The sequence below is a fragment of the Podarcis liolepis genome (genome assembly GCF_965112155.1).
Source record: "Podarcis liolepis genome assembly, chromosome: 15".
Classification (NCBI taxonomy): Eukaryota; Metazoa; Chordata; class Lepidosauria; order Squamata; family Lacertidae; genus Podarcis; species Podarcis liolepis.
Window position 1 is genome coordinate 24,251,756 of NC_139566.1, and position 17,783 is coordinate 24,269,538.

The 17,783-nt window shown below is 44.8% G+C and overlaps 2 protein-coding genes across 5 annotated transcripts in view; one reads left to right on the forward strand and one right to left on the reverse strand.

The window, feature by feature from the left end:
• The window catches only part of HORMAD2 (HORMA domain containing 2), a 95,037-nt gene that overhangs the window by 57,995 nt on the left and 19,259 nt on the right, over nt 1-17,783 (reverse strand). The window contains exon 1 of one of the 2 annotated variants that reach the window (XM_083478807.1): nt 5,415-5,542. The exons of the other annotated variant lie outside the window; for it this stretch is intronic. The gene's annotated coding sequence lies outside the window, so the exon portion shown is untranslated. Of the gene's footprint in view, nt 1-5,414; nt 5,543-17,783 lie in introns of those variants that run through there. 2 annotated transcript variants of the gene reach the window in all.
• The window catches only part of LOC310694860 (acyl-CoA dehydrogenase family member 11-like), a 16,727-nt gene continuing 4,532 nt past the window's right edge, over nt 5,589-17,783 (forward strand). The window contains exons 1-11 of one of the 3 annotated variants that reach the window (XM_083478604.1): nt 5,589-6,262; nt 7,708-7,940; nt 8,370-8,469; nt 9,492-9,609; nt 10,521-10,663; nt 11,266-11,415; nt 12,419-12,513; nt 13,038-13,137; nt 13,931-14,071; nt 14,625-14,717; nt 14,945-15,672. In XM_083478604.1, coding sequence (XP_083334730.1) covers nt 5,717-6,262; nt 7,708-7,940; nt 8,370-8,469; nt 9,492-9,609; nt 10,521-10,663; nt 11,266-11,415; nt 12,419-12,513; nt 13,038-13,137; nt 13,931-14,071; nt 14,625-14,717; nt 14,945-15,115 — 1,890 coding nt within the window. In that variant the 5' untranslated portion in view covers nt 5,589-5,716 and the 3' untranslated portion in view covers nt 15,116-15,672. Of the gene's footprint in view, nt 6,263-7,707; nt 7,941-8,369; nt 8,470-9,491; nt 9,610-10,520; nt 10,664-11,265; nt 11,416-12,418; nt 12,514-13,037; nt 13,138-13,930; nt 14,072-14,624; nt 14,718-14,944; nt 15,673-16,491; nt 16,600-17,783 lie in introns of those variants that run through there. The other 2 variants (XM_083478605.1, XM_083478606.1) reach the window with 2 other exon arrangements.

The window sequence follows — 17,783 nt, forward strand, 5'->3', positions numbered from 1 at the left end:
TCTGCTAACACCTTTTTAAATCTTTTAGCCAAAATATCTGCAAAAATTTTATAGTCCACATTAAGCAATGATATGGGGCGGTAGTTCTTAAGCTGTGTCTTTTCAGTCTCTGTTTTCAGTATAAGTGTGATGTAAGCTTCCTTCCATGACTCTGGTGCCCTTTTCCCTTCCAATATTTCATTGCAGACTTCCTTTAAAGGTTGTATTAACCATTCTTTCAAAGATCTATAATATCTTGAAGTCAGTCCATCCGTCCCTGGGGATTTACCCAATTGCATATTCTGAATAGCCCCTTCTACTTCCTGTTCTGTTATTTTATAATTCAACATTAGCTTATTTTCTTGGGAAATTTGTTGTAATCCATTCCTTTTCAAAAATTTGTCAATGTCCATTTCTTTCTGTTTCTCCTGTGTATGTAGTTGTTTAAAGTACCTCTGGAAGCACTTTCTAATTTCCACTGGGTTCTGTATAATCTTTCCTTCCACTTCCAAATTTGTGACGGTGTTGAGTTTTTGTCTTTTTTTCATTTGCCATGCCAACAATTTCCCACACTTATTTGCCGATTCAAATGTCTTTTGTCTCATCTGTTTAATCTTCCATTCTATTTCCTGATTCATCATTTTCATATATTGTACTTGATATAATTTTATCTCTTTCAAAATCTCCTGCGACTTTGGTTTCACTCTCAATTTCTTCTCTCCTTCCTTTATTTTTTCCAGAATTTTGTCTTTTTTCTCATTTTGAATTCTCTTCTTGATTGCATTCTGTTGTATCAAAAATCCTCTCATGACCGCTTTACTTGCATCCCAAATTACTCTTTTTTCCACAGTAGTGTTCATATTTATCTCAAAATAGTCTCTCAAAGTTTTTTGGGCCTTCTTCGTGAATTCTTCACTCCTAAACAGAGTATCATTCATCCTCCATCTAAAAGAACCAATTGGCGTCAATTTCATTTCCATCTTCACGGCATTATGATCGGAGCAAATTTTGGGGCAAATTTCCACTTTGCTAGTTTTCGGAGCCAGTCCTCTCGTTACCCAGATTTGGTCAATTCTTTTCCATGTCATTTTAGCCTCAGAGAAGAAGGTTCCCTCTCTTCCCAAGAGGTTCTTTGTTCTCCAAATATCAACTAAATCCATGTTTTCTGTCATATCAAAGAAAGTTTTTGGTAGTCTTCCATCCTTGGTGACTACCTGTCTCTGTGCCTTGTCCATATTTGTAGACACCACACCATTCATATCTCCCATCAAAATCATATTATAATCCAAATAATCCACCAGAGTCTCATGTAACTTCTTGAAAAATTCCGATTTTCCTTCATTTGGTGCATAGATACCTACTATCAAAAAAATTTCTCCTTGTGATTGAATTTCAATTGCAACAAATCTTCCTTGATCATCTTTAAATATAAATTTTGGTGATAGGCTCTCCTTTGCATAAATGACCACTCCTCTTTTTTTAACTTTATCCGATGAAATAAATTCTTGGCCTAATCTTTTATTAATCAATAACTTCCTGTGTAGCATAATCACATGTGTTTCTTGTAAACAAATCAAGTCCAAATGTTCTTTTTTCAATAAATGAAATACTCTCTGCCTCCTTTCAGGGGAGTTCAGTCCATTAACATTCCAACTCAAGACCTGCAGCACCATCGTATGATTACTTTGGTGTCCCCCCAACTGCACCCAATGCTTGCTCCTCTTCTGTTGGTGGTGTTGTTGGGATTTTCGCTGGGGGGGTCCAATCCAAAAGATAATGTCGATATATCCAACGTTGGTGACCTTATCTCCAATGCTCTTAGCTCTGATCCTCTATCTAGTGATCTTCTGTCCAGTGCTGCTGGCTCCTTTCCAATTCCCTTCTGCAAATCTTTTTCGTATTTAGACAGAAACTTTATTTTATCATCTACTGATTTTATTTTTATTTTCCTTCCTTTAAAGCTGAAGGATAGGCCTTGAGGGAATTCCCACCTGAAAATGATTTTGTTCCTTCTCAGCAGACCAACCAAGTCTCCAAAGTCAGACCTGAGGTCCAGAAGATGTTTTGGAATATCTTTAAATATTTCCACTCTTGACTGGTGTATTACCAAAGTCTTGTAGTGCCAGCCCAAAATTTTATCTCTCTCTTCTTTAGATCGGAGGGTAATCAAACAGTCTCTTATTCTGTTCTTCTCCTTCTTCCCTCCTCTTCCAAGTCTAAAGGTCCTCACGATTTTGAACTCCTCTTTTCCCAAATCCATGTTCCAACAATCTACAAATTCCTGCGTGAGAAACTCTGACAGAGAGCCCTTTTCCAGTTCAGGTACAGCTCTGATTCTCAAATTTATCTGTTTTTCCTTGAGTTCAATCATAGAAAGCGCCAACTTATGGTCCTCCATTTGCTTCTCTAGTTCTGAAACTCTCTGTTTCCAGCTGAGTTACCTTCGCCTCCACAGCTACAACCTTCTCCTTGACCTCCTCTACAATCTGTTGAGTTGAGTTAGACTCCTGAATTAATTTCTCAATAGCTTCTGTGTTTGAATTAACTTTTTGTCCCAAACTGTTTATACTTTGTGTATTTTGATTTATGCTTTGTGTATTTTGATCTAATTTTCTATTCATTTGTTCTAATGATTCATTTATCCTATTCAAACAAGTGCCAAAACCTCTTCTGAAATCATTCCTTTTGGTTTAGATTGCGTTGATACAGCCACAGATGGAGCAGGGGGTGCAGATGTAGAGGCTCTTCCCTGCTGCCAAGATTTCCCAGACCTTGTTGTTTTGTCTTGAATTAGCGGGTCTGTTTTTTCTTTTCCATCTGCCATCACACTTACACCCTTCAAGGTCACTCCCACAGTCCCAGAGTCTTATCTTTAAAATTGGAAAATTCCAGTCCTTGTAACAATTTCCAAGCCCTCCTCTAGAGGGAAATAGCTACTAGTTATATTGTATTAGTCCAAAATGTCAATTTTCTTAAAAAAAAACCCAGTTGCACCAATGTAATTAGTATCAGGTCTCAGTTACTGTTACTCAGTTTCTTTTACTCCTTTAGTCCCTTTTGAGTCAGAAAGAATAATTGAAACAATATATCACTCTTGTTTCACTAGCTGTCAGTGAATGATCTGTTCACAGTCTATGCAGCACTCCAAAATACAGCGATCTTAATAACAGCCTAATCCCAGGTTCTGAGTGATGGAAATTTAGCCTTTGTCCCTCTCTTTTTGCAGGCAAATATTGTCCAAAGCTCCCCCCCCCCCTTCTCCTGCTTCCAAGGGAGGAATTACTGCTCTTAGTGTTAGAAATTTATGCCTTTAAAACAGTCCTTTCAAGGCTTTAGCTTCAGCCTATTTTGCTTCCGAATATTTACAAAGGAGGAAGGCGGACTTCCTGTTTTGAACCTTCCCCCGTTCGTAGCCAAATTCAACTTTTAAAAACTCCAAATCTTCGCTTTACTCACGGGTAGTTAGATCCAATTGTCCACAGGAAAAAGTCAGCGCTCTCCGGCAACGGCTGTGCGGCTTGACTCCATGAAAGTAGCAATCAGTTCGAAGCACCGCGCCACTCACCCCACTTCACTCTGGAGCCCCAAAATGGGTTCCCCCGCGAGTAGGGGAGGCGCTCTTGGTGCCCGCCGAATCCCAAGTTCCCAGGCTTCCTCTGCCTGGGATTTTTAAGGGGTCCCCGCCTTCGCCGCCGTGGCAGGACCCAATTCTCGCGGAGCGGGTTCCTCTTGATCAGAGGAACTCTGCCATTGCCGATGGCGCTAACCCGGAAGTCCTTGTCCATAGGTTTTTTTCTAACATAGTGCTTGTAAACATCCGATTTCCAATGGCCCAGGTCCTTAATCCTCTCGGCAGTGAGGCCCAGGTGCATTGCCGTGGTGGCCGCTCCTATCCTAAAGGAGTGCGCCGCAAACTCCGCGGGGGGTAAGCCGCATGCTGCTACTGTTAAGCGCATGACACGAGTGAACTGGTGCCATGTCAGGGGTAGGCCGTCTGCATGGATCAATAGTGGCCCTGCTGCATTAGTCCTCAGAAATAAGAAATGCCTGATTTTCCGGTTGCCAAGAGCCGAACCAAAGCCCCCCTCCCGTACTGATCCGTTTTGGAGCTGCGTATCCGCAAGACTAGATCCTCCCGTGATAATGTGACATCACTTAATAGCAAACCCCGGGAGGAACCTCGCTGACCCTCTTCATATACCATCTCACCAACGCACAATGCGCCAAAAAAGGCAATAGAGTATGCCGCTGAGAATAAGCGGGCCTCGTACTTAGACCAGCAGACAGTTCTCAACTTTTTATGAATTTGATAAAGCATGTCGAATGATATTGGCCTTCTCGTATCGCAGCTGGGGGGCTGCAGCCTGCGCCAGCCCTCCAAGGCCCTCCGCACGACAAAATCGGCACAAGGGTCAGAGGAAAACACTGCCTTGCAAAAGAATGATATTGCTGCCGCCTGTAAGTTGAGGGTTTTAGGGGCGTGGCCCAAGCGTCTCAAGTGTACTAAGTAGGATAAAACCTCTGACTTGACGGAAGGGGAATTGCTTCTAGCGAATTTTGCCTTGCCTGAGGTGACAGACTGAGTTTGCGTATTCTTTTTGGGCTGGGCTGTTGAATCATTGGCTGCTCTCAGCACTGCCGCGGTGGTCGTGAAGGTGCCGAGGCGCTCCGCATCATTAAGTGGCGTATCCGGGATGCAATCTTGGGTGAGCGCCGGAGGTGCCACTGCCACCTGGTCTGCGGGCCTGTATTGGCTATAAAATGTCTGAAAAGCCATGAAAAACTGCGCCAAAGTCTGTGGGTTACTAGGCACTACAAAAGCCTGAGGGTTACTAGGCACTACAAAAGCCTGAGGGTTACTAGGCACTACAAAGGCCTGGGACCCCCCTGGTTCCCTTGTGCCACCCCAGGTACAGTGCAGCAGAATTTTGCCGGTTCTCTTGAGCAGACATAGTTCGATACCCTTAATTAACCTGGTTTAGTAAAATCAACACCAACTAGCTCAGATTTTATGCGCAAGCTACAAGCAATGTTACAGCAGTTCTGTATTGTCTGCACTGGTAAGTTCAAAGGAAAACCAAAATGCCTACACAATCTTCAACCAATTGTAATTAGCTGCAAGCAATATCACTGTAGTTCAGTATTGTCTGCACTGGATACCAACCCCAAGATACCAGCCCACACCTCAAAGCAATGTATTTAAAGGAATGCACTTAGCGTAAGGGTAATTAGCTGTAAAACGATCATAGTATTAATTTAAATTTTAATCAAACCCAAAGGAATGAAAAAGAAAACAAGGCGGTCCTGTTTTAAAGGCAGGAACCAGAATCAGCAATCCGGGTTTAAAGGCAGGAATCAGAACCAGGACATAAGCAAAGCAAACCGGCTAAAGGATAGTTAATTATTTAACTGTGTATTTTATAGAGACTCCCAGCCTGAAAACCTGGAGAGCGATATCTGCCAGGGCTTTTTGACAATACAGTACCAATGGGCTGACATAGTTGTAGAAGGCGGATTCCTATTTTCTTGCAAATGAAATTGGCTTGGGCCGAGGGAGGGAGTCTGCTCTGCCAGCTCCGCTGTTTCCTTTTCCTCCTCCTTTTGCCGAAGTTGGGGAAACCTTCAGATTGGTGCTTTGCAAGGTGTACCTATTAAGTCTCCTTTCTGCATTGCTCGCCGGCCTCATCCTGCCAACTGCTTGGCAAGGGAAAGAGACGCACTTTTCTTTTCTTTTTTTATGCAAACCCCAGCCATGCCTCTGGGGCAATTGGCCTCCTGGCCTGCAGAGGAGCTGTCTCTTTCTAAATTTGTTTATGCATGCAGGATCACCCCCATTTCGGCTTCTGCCTTTACTGAACTTTTTAATCGGGTTGTTGGAAGGGGGAGGTGGCTCAAGGTGAAACAAACGCGCCCACTAGGTTCTTTCTTCGGCCTCTTTTGGTTTGCTTTTTGGCTTTTGGTTTGTTTCTTTATTTATTTTGGCAAGTTGGCCATGTGGACGCATTGCAAGCCGAAGCTGTCAAACTGCGAAGTTTGGTTGCAAAGCTTAGGGCAAGCAGGGAATCAGAAGTGCAAAGCTTGGGGCAAGAGGCCAATCGCGTTTTCCAAAGGCTGGAATCAGCAAGTGGAGCCCATGGATCAAAAATGCTCCTCACAACATCCAAGGGAGCTTTTTGCCAGGAAAGAAATTGGGGTCTTTTGTCAAGAGCAGCCTAGGATTGGAAATCCATACCTGGAAGATGCTTTTCTTCAGGATTACTTGAAATCACAGCTACCAACTGAGGTCTGTATTTTATATATCTTATTATATACATAGACACACAGATATATATTTAATGGAATGAAGTTAAGTGGTTTTAGCAGCAATGTCATAAAGGTGTATGTAAAAATGGATGGTTAATAGGTGAGAATCTAAAGCTATAATATATTAAGTTAAAGGACTAAGACAAAAACAAAGAGGGAAAGGAATTGCTGAATTAACCAATTGAACTGGAATACAAAAAAGGGAGGTGAGAGGAGGTCAGGGAAGCAAGGAAATGAAATGTAAGATACGGAAGGATTAATTTATTTTTTAAGTGGTTTTTATTATTATTATTTTCTATACTTTGTATTTTGTATGTTTTTTTAATTTTTTCCTATATTTTCCTTTGTCTCTTTTATCTTTAGGTAATTTTTTGTTTCTGAAATTTTAATAAATATCATTTAAAAAAAACAAACAGATATATTTAATGCATGCGCACGCACACACAAAATGTTCTGTGACATCTAGAGACTCAATGCAAGAATCTCAGCTCGTTTGCACAGACAATTTACATGGATTTGACTACTTCCTCTGATTTTTAAAAAAGCAAGACTGAGACTCTTAGGGCAGCACTCCATTCATCCAAATGTAGCAGCCTACACTGAATTCCAAAGCTGTCCTTGAATACCCTCCAATATTTCACAAATGGAAATAGAGACAGGTTAGTAAAATTCCTATTCCTATACCAAGGACCACTGCACAAGCCACCACTATCTTTTGCATGTTGCTAAAGGTTCTGTTCTCTCACGTGTGTTACTTGACCCTACATAGGAAGGTACCTTCCACTGAATCAAACCAATTGGCCTATCTAGCTCAGTATTGTCTATATTTGACGGGCAACAGATCTCCAGGGGTTCTACAGGGATCTACAGGGAACCTTTCCCAGCCCTACCGGGAGCCACCATTGGGGATTGAACTAGGGACCTTTTGTCTGCAAAGCAGATGCTCTTCCCCTGAGTTACAGCAAAGTATTTTGCCTACCACTGATTTAAAAGTCAGATGGGTGTTTGTTCTTTGCTTAAAAGTTATGCAAGAAGCCAGCAGTTTGCCTTGTTCCCAAGTAGCTGTCCACAGTTAAAAACAAACCTCGCTAGTTGAAGCAGGTGAAAAGTGAACTATGTATGGGTCATTATGTATCTGCAGTTATTAAGTAGTAACTTTTATAAGTGCAAGACAGTCTCCCAAGCCAGTTCAGGCAGCGGGGTTGATTCTTTATAACATAAGCGCATTTCAAATAGCAGCAGTACATAATACTCAGTTATGATCAGTACAAGAGACAGGTGAGGTCAAACAGGGAGCCCAATACTTTGTTTTATGTTCTGCTTGCTGTGATGCTTTGTTTTTATTTTATTTTATTTTATTTTTTATTTATACATAGATACATACATACATACTTGTCCATCTGCCCACATTCTTTTACTTTGCAGGTGTTTGCTGCCGTAAGTTTGGACCTTGAACAGTTTGGGGCTCGAGTGAAGGATGAAATTGATCTCCTGGGACGCGAGTGTGAGATAAACCTTCCACAACTTAAGCAGTTTGATGCCTGGGGGCGGCGTGTGGATGAAATTATCACCTGCCCCGCCTGGAAGAGGATGAAGGAGATCTCGGCTGAGGAGGGGCTGATTGCTGAGGCTTATGAGAGGAGATACTCTAACTGGAGGTACAAATTTAGTTGACACCTTCAGAATCAGTTGGCCACACTTCAGGGCGGCGAACATGTCCATATACCTCCAGTGCCATTCAAAATGAAATGTCCCTACAGTGGGGATAATGACACTTTTCTAGATGAAAGAACTCCCACAGTAGAACTCCCACAGCATATAATGATTGGCCACCGATTTGGATGGCTTTAAAAGTCAGCAAGGCAAATTCATGTAAGGCTGCTGTTGTACTCATGTCCTGCTTGTGAGCTTCCCATTGACGCATCTGGTTGGCCACTGTGAGAACAGAGTGCTGAACCTGATAGGCTTTTAGCCAAGCTCTTCTTGTGTTTTTCTGTAGCTATAATCCAACTGAGATCTCTCTATAGCAAATATATTTTCCCCTTGGCATTTCTAAATTCAGCAAGGCTTTGTTTCTCCTTCCACAGCCGCGTTCATCAGATTGCCAAACTGTACCTTTTTGCACCTTCTTCTGGTGTTTTTTCATGTCCTCTGGCCATGACTGATGGAGCAGCAAAAGTAATAGAGGTGAGATCACAAGTCGGTGCTCAGCAGGTAGATCACTATATTGCATTGCTCTGAATTAGACTAAGTTGGGGGTTCATTTCTGGAATGCTGCTACCAAAGTAAAACGCCCCTTATTCACAAACCTTCCCCTTATTTACAAACCTTGGAGAGCTGCTAGACTCATACTGAGCTAGGCTAATGGTCTATATAAGACATATTTCCTCAGTTCCCCAAGGCCTTCCCTAATAAGGCCAGATTGGGAGTTAGCAAAACTGGTGCATACGTGGCATCCTGGCTCTGCTTAGATCCAAAGTGATGCATATCAGCCAGCTCTGCTGAAAAACCTTTTGGCCGTTATCTCAGATGCAGATCTTTGGCAGCACAACTGGTTCCACCACACTGGGCTCTGAGCCTACACGGCACCATAGTGAACAGAGCAGAATGGAAGGCAAAGGCCGGGGGTGGGGTTCCAAATTTTGGCCTTGCACAGGGCGCCACTGAAATTTAAAAGATAAAAGTTTAACCCTAACTATCTGGAGTTGTTGTGTGAGACCTCTGTGGGAAAGGTCCCTTGCCTGACTTTGCAGCTCACCCAGCCCTAGCCAGACTGTCATGGACTGGTTGGATGCAGAGGAGTGGTGGGAGGCACCAGCAAGGGAACCACCAGGCAAAGAAGGCTCAGAGCCAGGGCATTTGTGGTAGGACAATGATGCAGGGTCAGAGGAAAGTGTTGAAAGCTGAATGAGCAACAGGGTTTAGTGAGCAGGAAGAGGCTGTAGCGGAAGGCAGCCAAGCCTCAGAGGTGTCAGAGGAATGGGGCCAGGAGACAGAAATGAGGCAGGCTGCTGAAGAATTCAGGGAGTCTCCCCCTCCTGCTGAGACCAGCTCTCCTCCCACCTGGTCTCCCAAAGCATGCAGAGGAAAAAAGGAGGAGGAGCAACAAATGACAGGACAAAGGAGCTTTGGGCTGCTGTGGAAGGAACCAGGAGAGGAAATCCTGTATGTTGTTCTTTCTTCCGTCTGTTTCCTGCAACTCCCAACAGTCCTTGGGTATCCCCAAACCCCTCAAAGAAGTTTTTATCCACTTGACATCACGTGACCCTGCCAAATTCTGGACTTCTGGCCAGTGGATGACTGAACGCAGAGGGGGCTCTGATGTTGGTAAGTCTGCCCCAAAGTGGGAAGTCTGACACAGAGTGCAATACAAAATGCCTTAAGAAATGAGTGGTGGTGCAGCTAGATAATGTTACACCATCAGCCTAAGGGTCTGTTGAGGCATGGCGAGAGGTCATTTAGATGGCCATGTGTATAACGTCTGTTGAGAAATGCACAATTAACACTTCTCCCAACACCTCTTCCATTCCATGCTTTTAACTGCTTCCACATTTCTAATTGAAAAGAAAAACGAACAAATCAAAAACAGTTTACCAACCTGGTAATAAGAAAGATAATACACTTAAGCATGTGCAGTCTCACAGTTTAAAAATTCAATTAACTCACAGGACCACCATGACTTTATGAATAAAATTTGATAGTTTCTAATGCTTTCTCATGTGATTCTGTGAAACTTGAACTCAGATCTATCCGCAGGCTTCTGGGGAAACACAGCCAGATGGGCAGGTTATAAATAATAAATTATTATTATTATTGTCACATAGGCCAGGCCCATAGTAATCACCATGGCAACATTGCTGGTGGGAAGGTAATATATAACCAATCCTATAGATTGCGAACATTGTAGCTGCTTAAGTTTTCCTATTGCTTAAGTTTCACCTTAGGAACATAGGAAGCTGCCTTATACAGAGTCAGTATTATCTACACAGACTGGCAGCTTTTGTCCAGGGCTTGGGGCAGGGGTCTTTGCCAGCCCTACCTAGAAATGCTGGGGTTTGATCCTGGGAACTTCTTCATATGAAGCAGGTGCCATGACCTTTTCCCAAGGTTACTGAGGTGCCAGCTTCTTTTTTCTCTACACTGCTGAATGATAATGTTGCTTTTTCTTCAGCTTGAAGCCAGTGCTGGTTATTTGTGAAGATCAGCAGCAGCTAAGACTGGGTGTTCTTTTCTTGCAGCTAGTGGCACAGAGACAGTAGCCCTGGAACTCCCTGATGGCAGCTACAGTCTCCATGGCTTGAAATGGTTTACTTCGGCCACCGATTCAGATATAACTTTGACACTGGCAAGGAGCATGACTGCTGATGGACGAATACAGCAGGTCAGATTCCTAACTGGGAAAACTGAAGGACCAGCTCACAAGCAGTAATCAGTAATGTGGAAGTGGGGTGAGAAACAGGGTCCTTCACTGGCCATTTTGACAGGCGTTGGGGCCACTTACCTGCCCTTCACCTGCCATCACATGATCCATTGGGCCTTGCTGTGTTAATCAGCTGATCAGCGCTTATAGCAAGACCCCCTTTGGGCAGGAATCAGCTGCACTAAGAAGCTCTGAGAACTCTGTAGCACAGCCAATCCCTGCAGAGCTTGTATCATCACCGAACAGCTGATCAGCACTGACAGCAAACCTTGTTTGCCAAGAAACTATCCAGCGTAGTACACTTTAAGGATCCTGATTGTTCCCTTACAGCCATGTCTTTGCCTGCCACATCCTCATTTCACATACGTGTCAGGTGAGGATCAGGTGGGCTTGGTTTGCAGAAAACAGCTTCACAGGCCAAAGAGAACCCTTGCCTGGCCTAATTTGGTTCACAGACTGGAGGTTTCCCATTGCTGCACTAATGTATTGCACAATGTATTCATTCTAGCTCCATTCTCCTTGTTACCAGTCAGTGTTTCTCACCTTTGCATTCTCGGCTGCAGGGCTCCAAAGGTCTATCTCTGTTCTACCTGAAGATGCGCAATGAGGAAGGGAAGCTGAATGGGATTGAGATACAACGGCTGAAAGTAAAGCTGGGCACAAGGCAACTGCCGACTGCAGAGCTCCTCCTAAATGGAGCCAAGTCACTCAAGGTGAGCAAAAAGAAAAAGGTGTGGAGGAAAACTTCCTGCAAAGCTCAGTTTCTACCTCCCTGGTATGAGACAAATGAAAGGAAGGTGCTCTGGAGCAGAGCAGCTCTCTGTGGATTTTGCCAATGCATGGAGCTGCCATGCAGGTGCAGAAGCAGACATCTAACAGCCAAAGCAGCATGGATTAGAATTTCCGCCTCCTTAGGAAAACCAAGTTACTAGCAAAAAAGAAACAGCATCAGACTGTTGAACAATGCCTTCTGGAGTACTATGGTACTCAGAGGAAGACTAAGAGCAGGCCAATGCACTCTGTGGCCTCTACCTTACAATCTCCTCACAGATGGGGAACCTCAGACCTGGAGGCCAAATGCGGTGCTCCGGGTTTTTCTATCTGGGCCTTAAAACTCCTCATGCCACACACCCTACTGGCCCTATTTTATACCACAAGGGTTGTGTTTTTTTTCTGGCCAGGGTGGAATGTGTCCTCGAACTCCAATAATGGCCTTTGTTTGTCTGGATGGAGAATAAAGAGGTGTGTGTGTTGAAAGTAGATTATTGTCCATGATCTTTTGCCTTTGGTCCCATCCACCACTGGCATCCTCGAAAATTCATTCCTTGGCCTTCATGCCCTTTCTGCTTCTGTTACGCAGATCCTTACCAAAGAATTGCATCAATCGTTTGTTAGCATGCTTCAGGTTTGTTTTGCTTACTGAGCTGCCTCCTCACCCCATTCCTTGTGTTTATACCCTATGAGCTGCTCTTCCCTTCCTAATGGCTAGATATATATCTATGCAACTGTGCTGTGTGTACGTATTTCTTGACTGAAGAATTTGTGCAGAGTCCCCACTGCTCTGCTTAGGAGTTACGGGCAGGCGGAAAGGGTATTATAGGCTTTTATGCCCCAGGGAGAACATGAGAGAAAGCAAATAGATTCCCTTTTTACTAAATTGCAATCCAGACCATGCTAATTAACCTTATTCTGGCTTTTTCTGCTTCATGCTTCCAGATCTCTGCAGAGGGCCGGGGTGTGGCTTCCATTGCAAACATGCTGACCATCACTAGGATCCACAATGTCATTTGTGCAGTTGCGTGCATGAGAAGGTAATTCATGTCCTCTTCCCTAAGACCTACTGGGCCCTTGGGCTTAATTATGGCTCTTTGAATCATGCTGCTGTCTGATTAAGCATTAAAGTAAGATGAGGTTGGCTGTGAAAATGCTGTTAAGAACCTCCTGGTTTCCAAATAGTGGTAGTAAACTACAGTTCCCAGGATTCCTTTGGGAGAAACATGTACTTGCAGTGTATGGTGCAGATGGTAACTTCCATGTTACTATCTCTCAAATAAAATCACTGCTTGTGAGCTACAATTAGCTACCTAAATCAGAAGTCTACACAGAGGAAGAATGAGGAACCTGAGACACTCCAGATGTTGTTAGACTACAGCTCCCATCATTTCTGACCATTGGCCATGCTGGCTGGGGCTGGTGCAAGCTGTAGTCCAGCAACATCTGGAAGACCACAGGTTAGTCACTCCTCTCAACAGATGTGGCCTTTGCGACCTTGGGGTATATCTTCTCACATGTGACCTTTGCAGTTAATTAGCTAAAAATTGCCTTCCATCTCCAGAGTGATCGCCCTGGCAAGGGATTATGCCATCAAGAGGGAAGCCTTTGGAAAACCCCTGAAGGCTCACCCTTTGCACATGCAGACTTTGGCTCGAATGGAGGTGAGCATTCAGAGGTGCTGGTTTTGTTTGACCTTGACCCTTGAGGTCTTCCCCTGCCACCTACGAAGCACATGAGACTCCCCTCCACATTCACGTTCCTCTTGGTCGTGAGGTGAAGGTGGTTTCTTCTTTCTCCCTTGAAAAGCCCATAGAGCCGAAGGAGGAAGTTGGAAGAGTGAGGTTCTTCCTCACAGCCTCTTTCAGCTCCATGTGCTTTTCAGACCTCAGATAAATTCTGTGGTATCCAGCAGCTCCCTTAGAAAAGCAAAATGCCTGTAGTTTTTCTCTGTCTCAAGGTGGGGTGGGAGCTTACCAGTGGAACTGTAAAAAGAAGTGACCAGAGGTGGTGGCAATGGCTCTCCAGGATTTCAGGCAGGGAACCTGGATATATCAGGCACTAAACCAGGATTTCAGCCCTACCTGGATATGTCTGGCATCAGACTTGGGACCTAATGCATGCTATGCAAATGCTCTACCACTAAGCTAAAATCCTTAAGACATAGGAATCTGTCTTAAACTGAGTAAGACATTGTTTTCCATCTAGTTCATTATTGTCTACATTAACTGGCACTGGCTTTCCAGTGTGTCAGACAGGGAACACTTCCAGCCCTACCTGGATATTCCAGGGATGAATCCTGGGACTTTTTGTATGCCAACCAGGTGTTCTGCCCCTCAGCTACCACCCTTGCCCAATATGACATCTTTGTTTCTGCAGCCAAGTGATACTTGTTGTAAGAACATTGTGTGCTCCTCCACCCTGCCCCAATGATCCCACGCTGTCTTGCTCTTGCAGGTCCAAGCTCGAGGAGCATTCCTGCTGATGATGGAGATAGGGAAATTGCTTGGACTGGAAGAAACCAAGAAGGACACTGAACAAGACCAGCACATGCTTAGGCTGCTGACGCCTGTTGCCAAACTTTACACTGGGAAACAAGTAGTGTTTCAAGGCCTAGAATTTGGTTTCATGGTTTAGTTACATATTGGGCTCTGAAGCAAAAAGGGAGGATTCACAGAGGAGCCAGGTGCTAATTGTGGGGGAGAAAAGGAAAGGAAAGGAAAGGAGAGGAAAGGAGAAAGGAAAGGGAAAGGAAAAGGAAAAGGAAAGAACTTGGTAATTGTTTAATGGCCAAGTGGTTGTGAAATAGTAACACCCTGCCAGGGTAAGCGTATTCAAGAAATTGAACTATTATAAACATATTGGAATGATAGCTACTCAGATGTTTTCCTGGATGGGCTTCTGCCCTAGGGTGGTCCCTTAGCCTTGATCCTCTTTTCAACAAGCCTTTCCCATCCCCAGATTCTAGAGAGTGCAAAGTGGGATAGTGCAAATGTGCTGCATTTGACCTCCCCACACCCCAGTCTGCTGACAGGTCTGTAATGCGCTTTAGGTATATATGAAGTTGTCAGAGATGGGCGGAGACCAGGGGCAGATCTCTAGGTGTTCAAGGTTAATGGGAATGTGCACATACCACATGTCTTTGTTGCAGGCTGTTGCGGTTACCTCAGAAGGGCTGGAGTGTTTTGGAGGCCAGGGCTACATGGAAGATACAGGCCTGGCAGGAATTTTACGGGATGTCCAGGTATTAAGCCACACACCCACACCCTGCAAAAAAGGCATTTTTCTTAGTTTCTCCTTCTTTCAGCAGCCTATATCCTATAGCAATGCTGTTGAGGTAGAGCAGGGGACAAAAACTGGCTTCAGAATCCTGGTGGTAGCTCCATTATTTGGAGACTCCAGGGGCTTAGACATTGCTTGTCACAGTGGTCTAAGCTCACAATAGAATTAGTTATTTTCACTCTTTTTCAGGTAAAAGTTCTGCAGTTCAAAAATGTACTCTCTGCATCAGTTTCTCCAGGATTAAGAATGCACCAGCTGTTGATAGAGAATGTCTTAGAAAGAGCAGCTTCAAACTGTGTCCCTACAGCTTGTAATTTACACGCCAAATACCAAGGACTTCAATTTAATGACAGGTGTTAATCATGAGTTAGATACAATCCCTTAGTGCCAATGTTATTTCTTCAAAGATGAATATTTATACTAAGCCGATAGAAGTCTCCTGAGATGCCCCAACCCTCTGTCTGCTGTAACAAATGAACACAGCTGGCAGATTGTGAAAGATGGACCAGTTCTCAGCTACAAAGAGCACTATCAAGGAATAGTTATGCAAACACAAACAGGCTATATTTGGGAGGGGCATTCAAAAATATTAGTTGGAGGGCAGTGCCCACCCTGCCCTAGATCAAGCAATACCCCCATAATATTTGTTTACAAATTAGATATAGGCCAGGTTAAGATCAGACCACACGATACACTGCAGACACATGAAATGAAGTCCTGACAATCCCTTCTCTATTGCAAAGCACATCCGGGAGACTGCATTTCATCAGAGAAGGGCTGGGAGCACGTGTCACCATTCCACTCTCACTTGTTAACAGCGGTCTTCTGTTCTTTTTGGGTGGCCGAGTGCGAGTTTGCACTGGGCGGGGGCTGGACATGCAGGGCCCAGAGAACCCACCATGCCAGGTTTCCCTCACTGCCAACACTGCTAAGTGTATGTACATGGGGCATGGAGGGTTCACAGAGCCTGCGTGCTAATTCATCCCTGGCCACCAGAATCAAGCAGGGCTACGCCCATGCCCACCCATGCAGGCAGAAGCCTGGCTGACCGACATGGCCCTTGGCTGGCAAATCCCCATCCCACCCTGACGCTGGCCAGGCAGACATTCAGCAAGGGGGCTGGGGACACAGCTGTCAGGCCAGGCCAGGCTCCAGGGCTGAGAGACCCCCGGCAGCAGGCAGGTGGGACAGGAATCCCTGTGTGACTCACACCCCCTAAAAATCATGCGCCTGCTGCTCTCCCCACCCCCCATGCTATTCCCCTGCTTGTTAATATAGTCTGGATGGGAACATTACAGATCATAGAAAACAGCTGTTGGGAAAGAGCTCAGCATCCTCTGCTACCCATTTTCCAACTCAAAACCATGCTGACCAGTGTATTGTGTGACCAGAAAGGGCAATTTGTTTCTCAGCTTTCTACGTTTATTTTCTTCAGGCTTTGCCAGCTTGGTGCCCTCCAGTTGTTCTGGACTACAGTTCTTAGCAGTCCCTGCCAGCACAGCCATAGAATGCTAGAGCTGGTGGGAGTTGTAGTCCAAAACATCTGGAGGGTGACAGATTGGCAGAGATTGATATATTGCAGAGATTTCAGGAGCGATATTTCATCTGGAGTGACATGCAGTTCTTACTCTTCTATCCATTACTAGTCTAACATCTCAACTTTCCCTCAACGTCTTAGATTTTGTCTTCCCTTGTCATTTTGTTTGCTGTCCCACTTTTTTCTGACTCCCTGACAGGTGCTAACTATCTGGGAAGGAACAACCAATATCCTCTCTCTGGATGTTCTGCGCTCCCTAGTCAAGAGCCAAGGAAAAGTGCTGGATGCATTTTTCTCTACTGCCCAGGTGAGCATTCCTCAACAAGGACACATTACTGTTAATGCCACTGCTACAAATGTAATTCTAAACTACGCCTACCTTCCAACCTGGTGCCTTCCTAATGGTTTTGACTGCAATTCCCAACAGCCATGGCCAACAGAGTTGTGCTGGCAGGGGGTGATGGTATGTGTGTGTGTGTGTGGTTTTGTTAAACTTATATTCTATCCCAGTGTTTCCCAACCTTTTTTGGGCAAAGGCACACTTGTTTCATGAAAAAAATCTCGAGGCACACCACCATGCCAGATGGGGAAAGGTCACTTTTTACTTATGTAAAAAAAAATAAAAAAATAGTAACAGCATAGAAGGTAATGGTTATCTCTTTGATGTCTGATGGGAGGGCATTCCACAGGGCGGGCGCCACTACCGAGAAGGCCCTCTGCCTGGTTCCCTGTAACCTCACTTTTCACAGTGAGGGAATTGCCAGAAGGCCCTTGGCACTGGATCTCAGTGTCTGGGCTGAACGATGGTGGCGGAGACGCTACTTCAGGTATACTGGACCGAAACCGCTTAGGGCTTTAAAGGTCAGCACCAACACTTTGAATTGTGCTCGGAAAGGTACTGGGAGCCAATGTAGGTCTTTCAAGACTGTCGTTACGTGGTCTCGGCGGCAGGTAGCAGCGCTCACAGCTTACGGACTGCACCGTGTAACAGGTGTCTGGCCCAGCAGCCTAAGGCGGACAAGCCACTGAAACAGGCATTCAGAATCCCTTCATTTCATAAAACCTGCAGGGCTCAATCTCTGTGTTTGTGTATGTGTGTGTTTCTGTTTTGCCCAAGGGTCTGGGGGTGGGAGAGAGCTCTTTAGCATGATGCTTTTAAAACAATTAAATTATCAACAAACAAACCTGATGATACGAATAGCAACGTCAGGTGCTACGGGGGGGGGGGGGAGAGAAGGGGGCCTACTCGGAAGTAAATACTGCGTCCAGGCGCAATTAGCGCTGATTTAAGGTGCACCAAGACTGCCTAAAAACCTCACCAAAGATATGCAACAAAGCGCTTCGTTGCAGAGGGGAGAGTTTGTGCACCGTGGAGGCTGGAGGGCTTCTATTCTACATGCGGGGGTTGGGGGGGCGAGGAAAATGTGCTCCGTGGGGGGGCGGTGAAGGCAAGAAAAGGAGCTGAGCTCTAACTATAGGCTCCCACGCTTG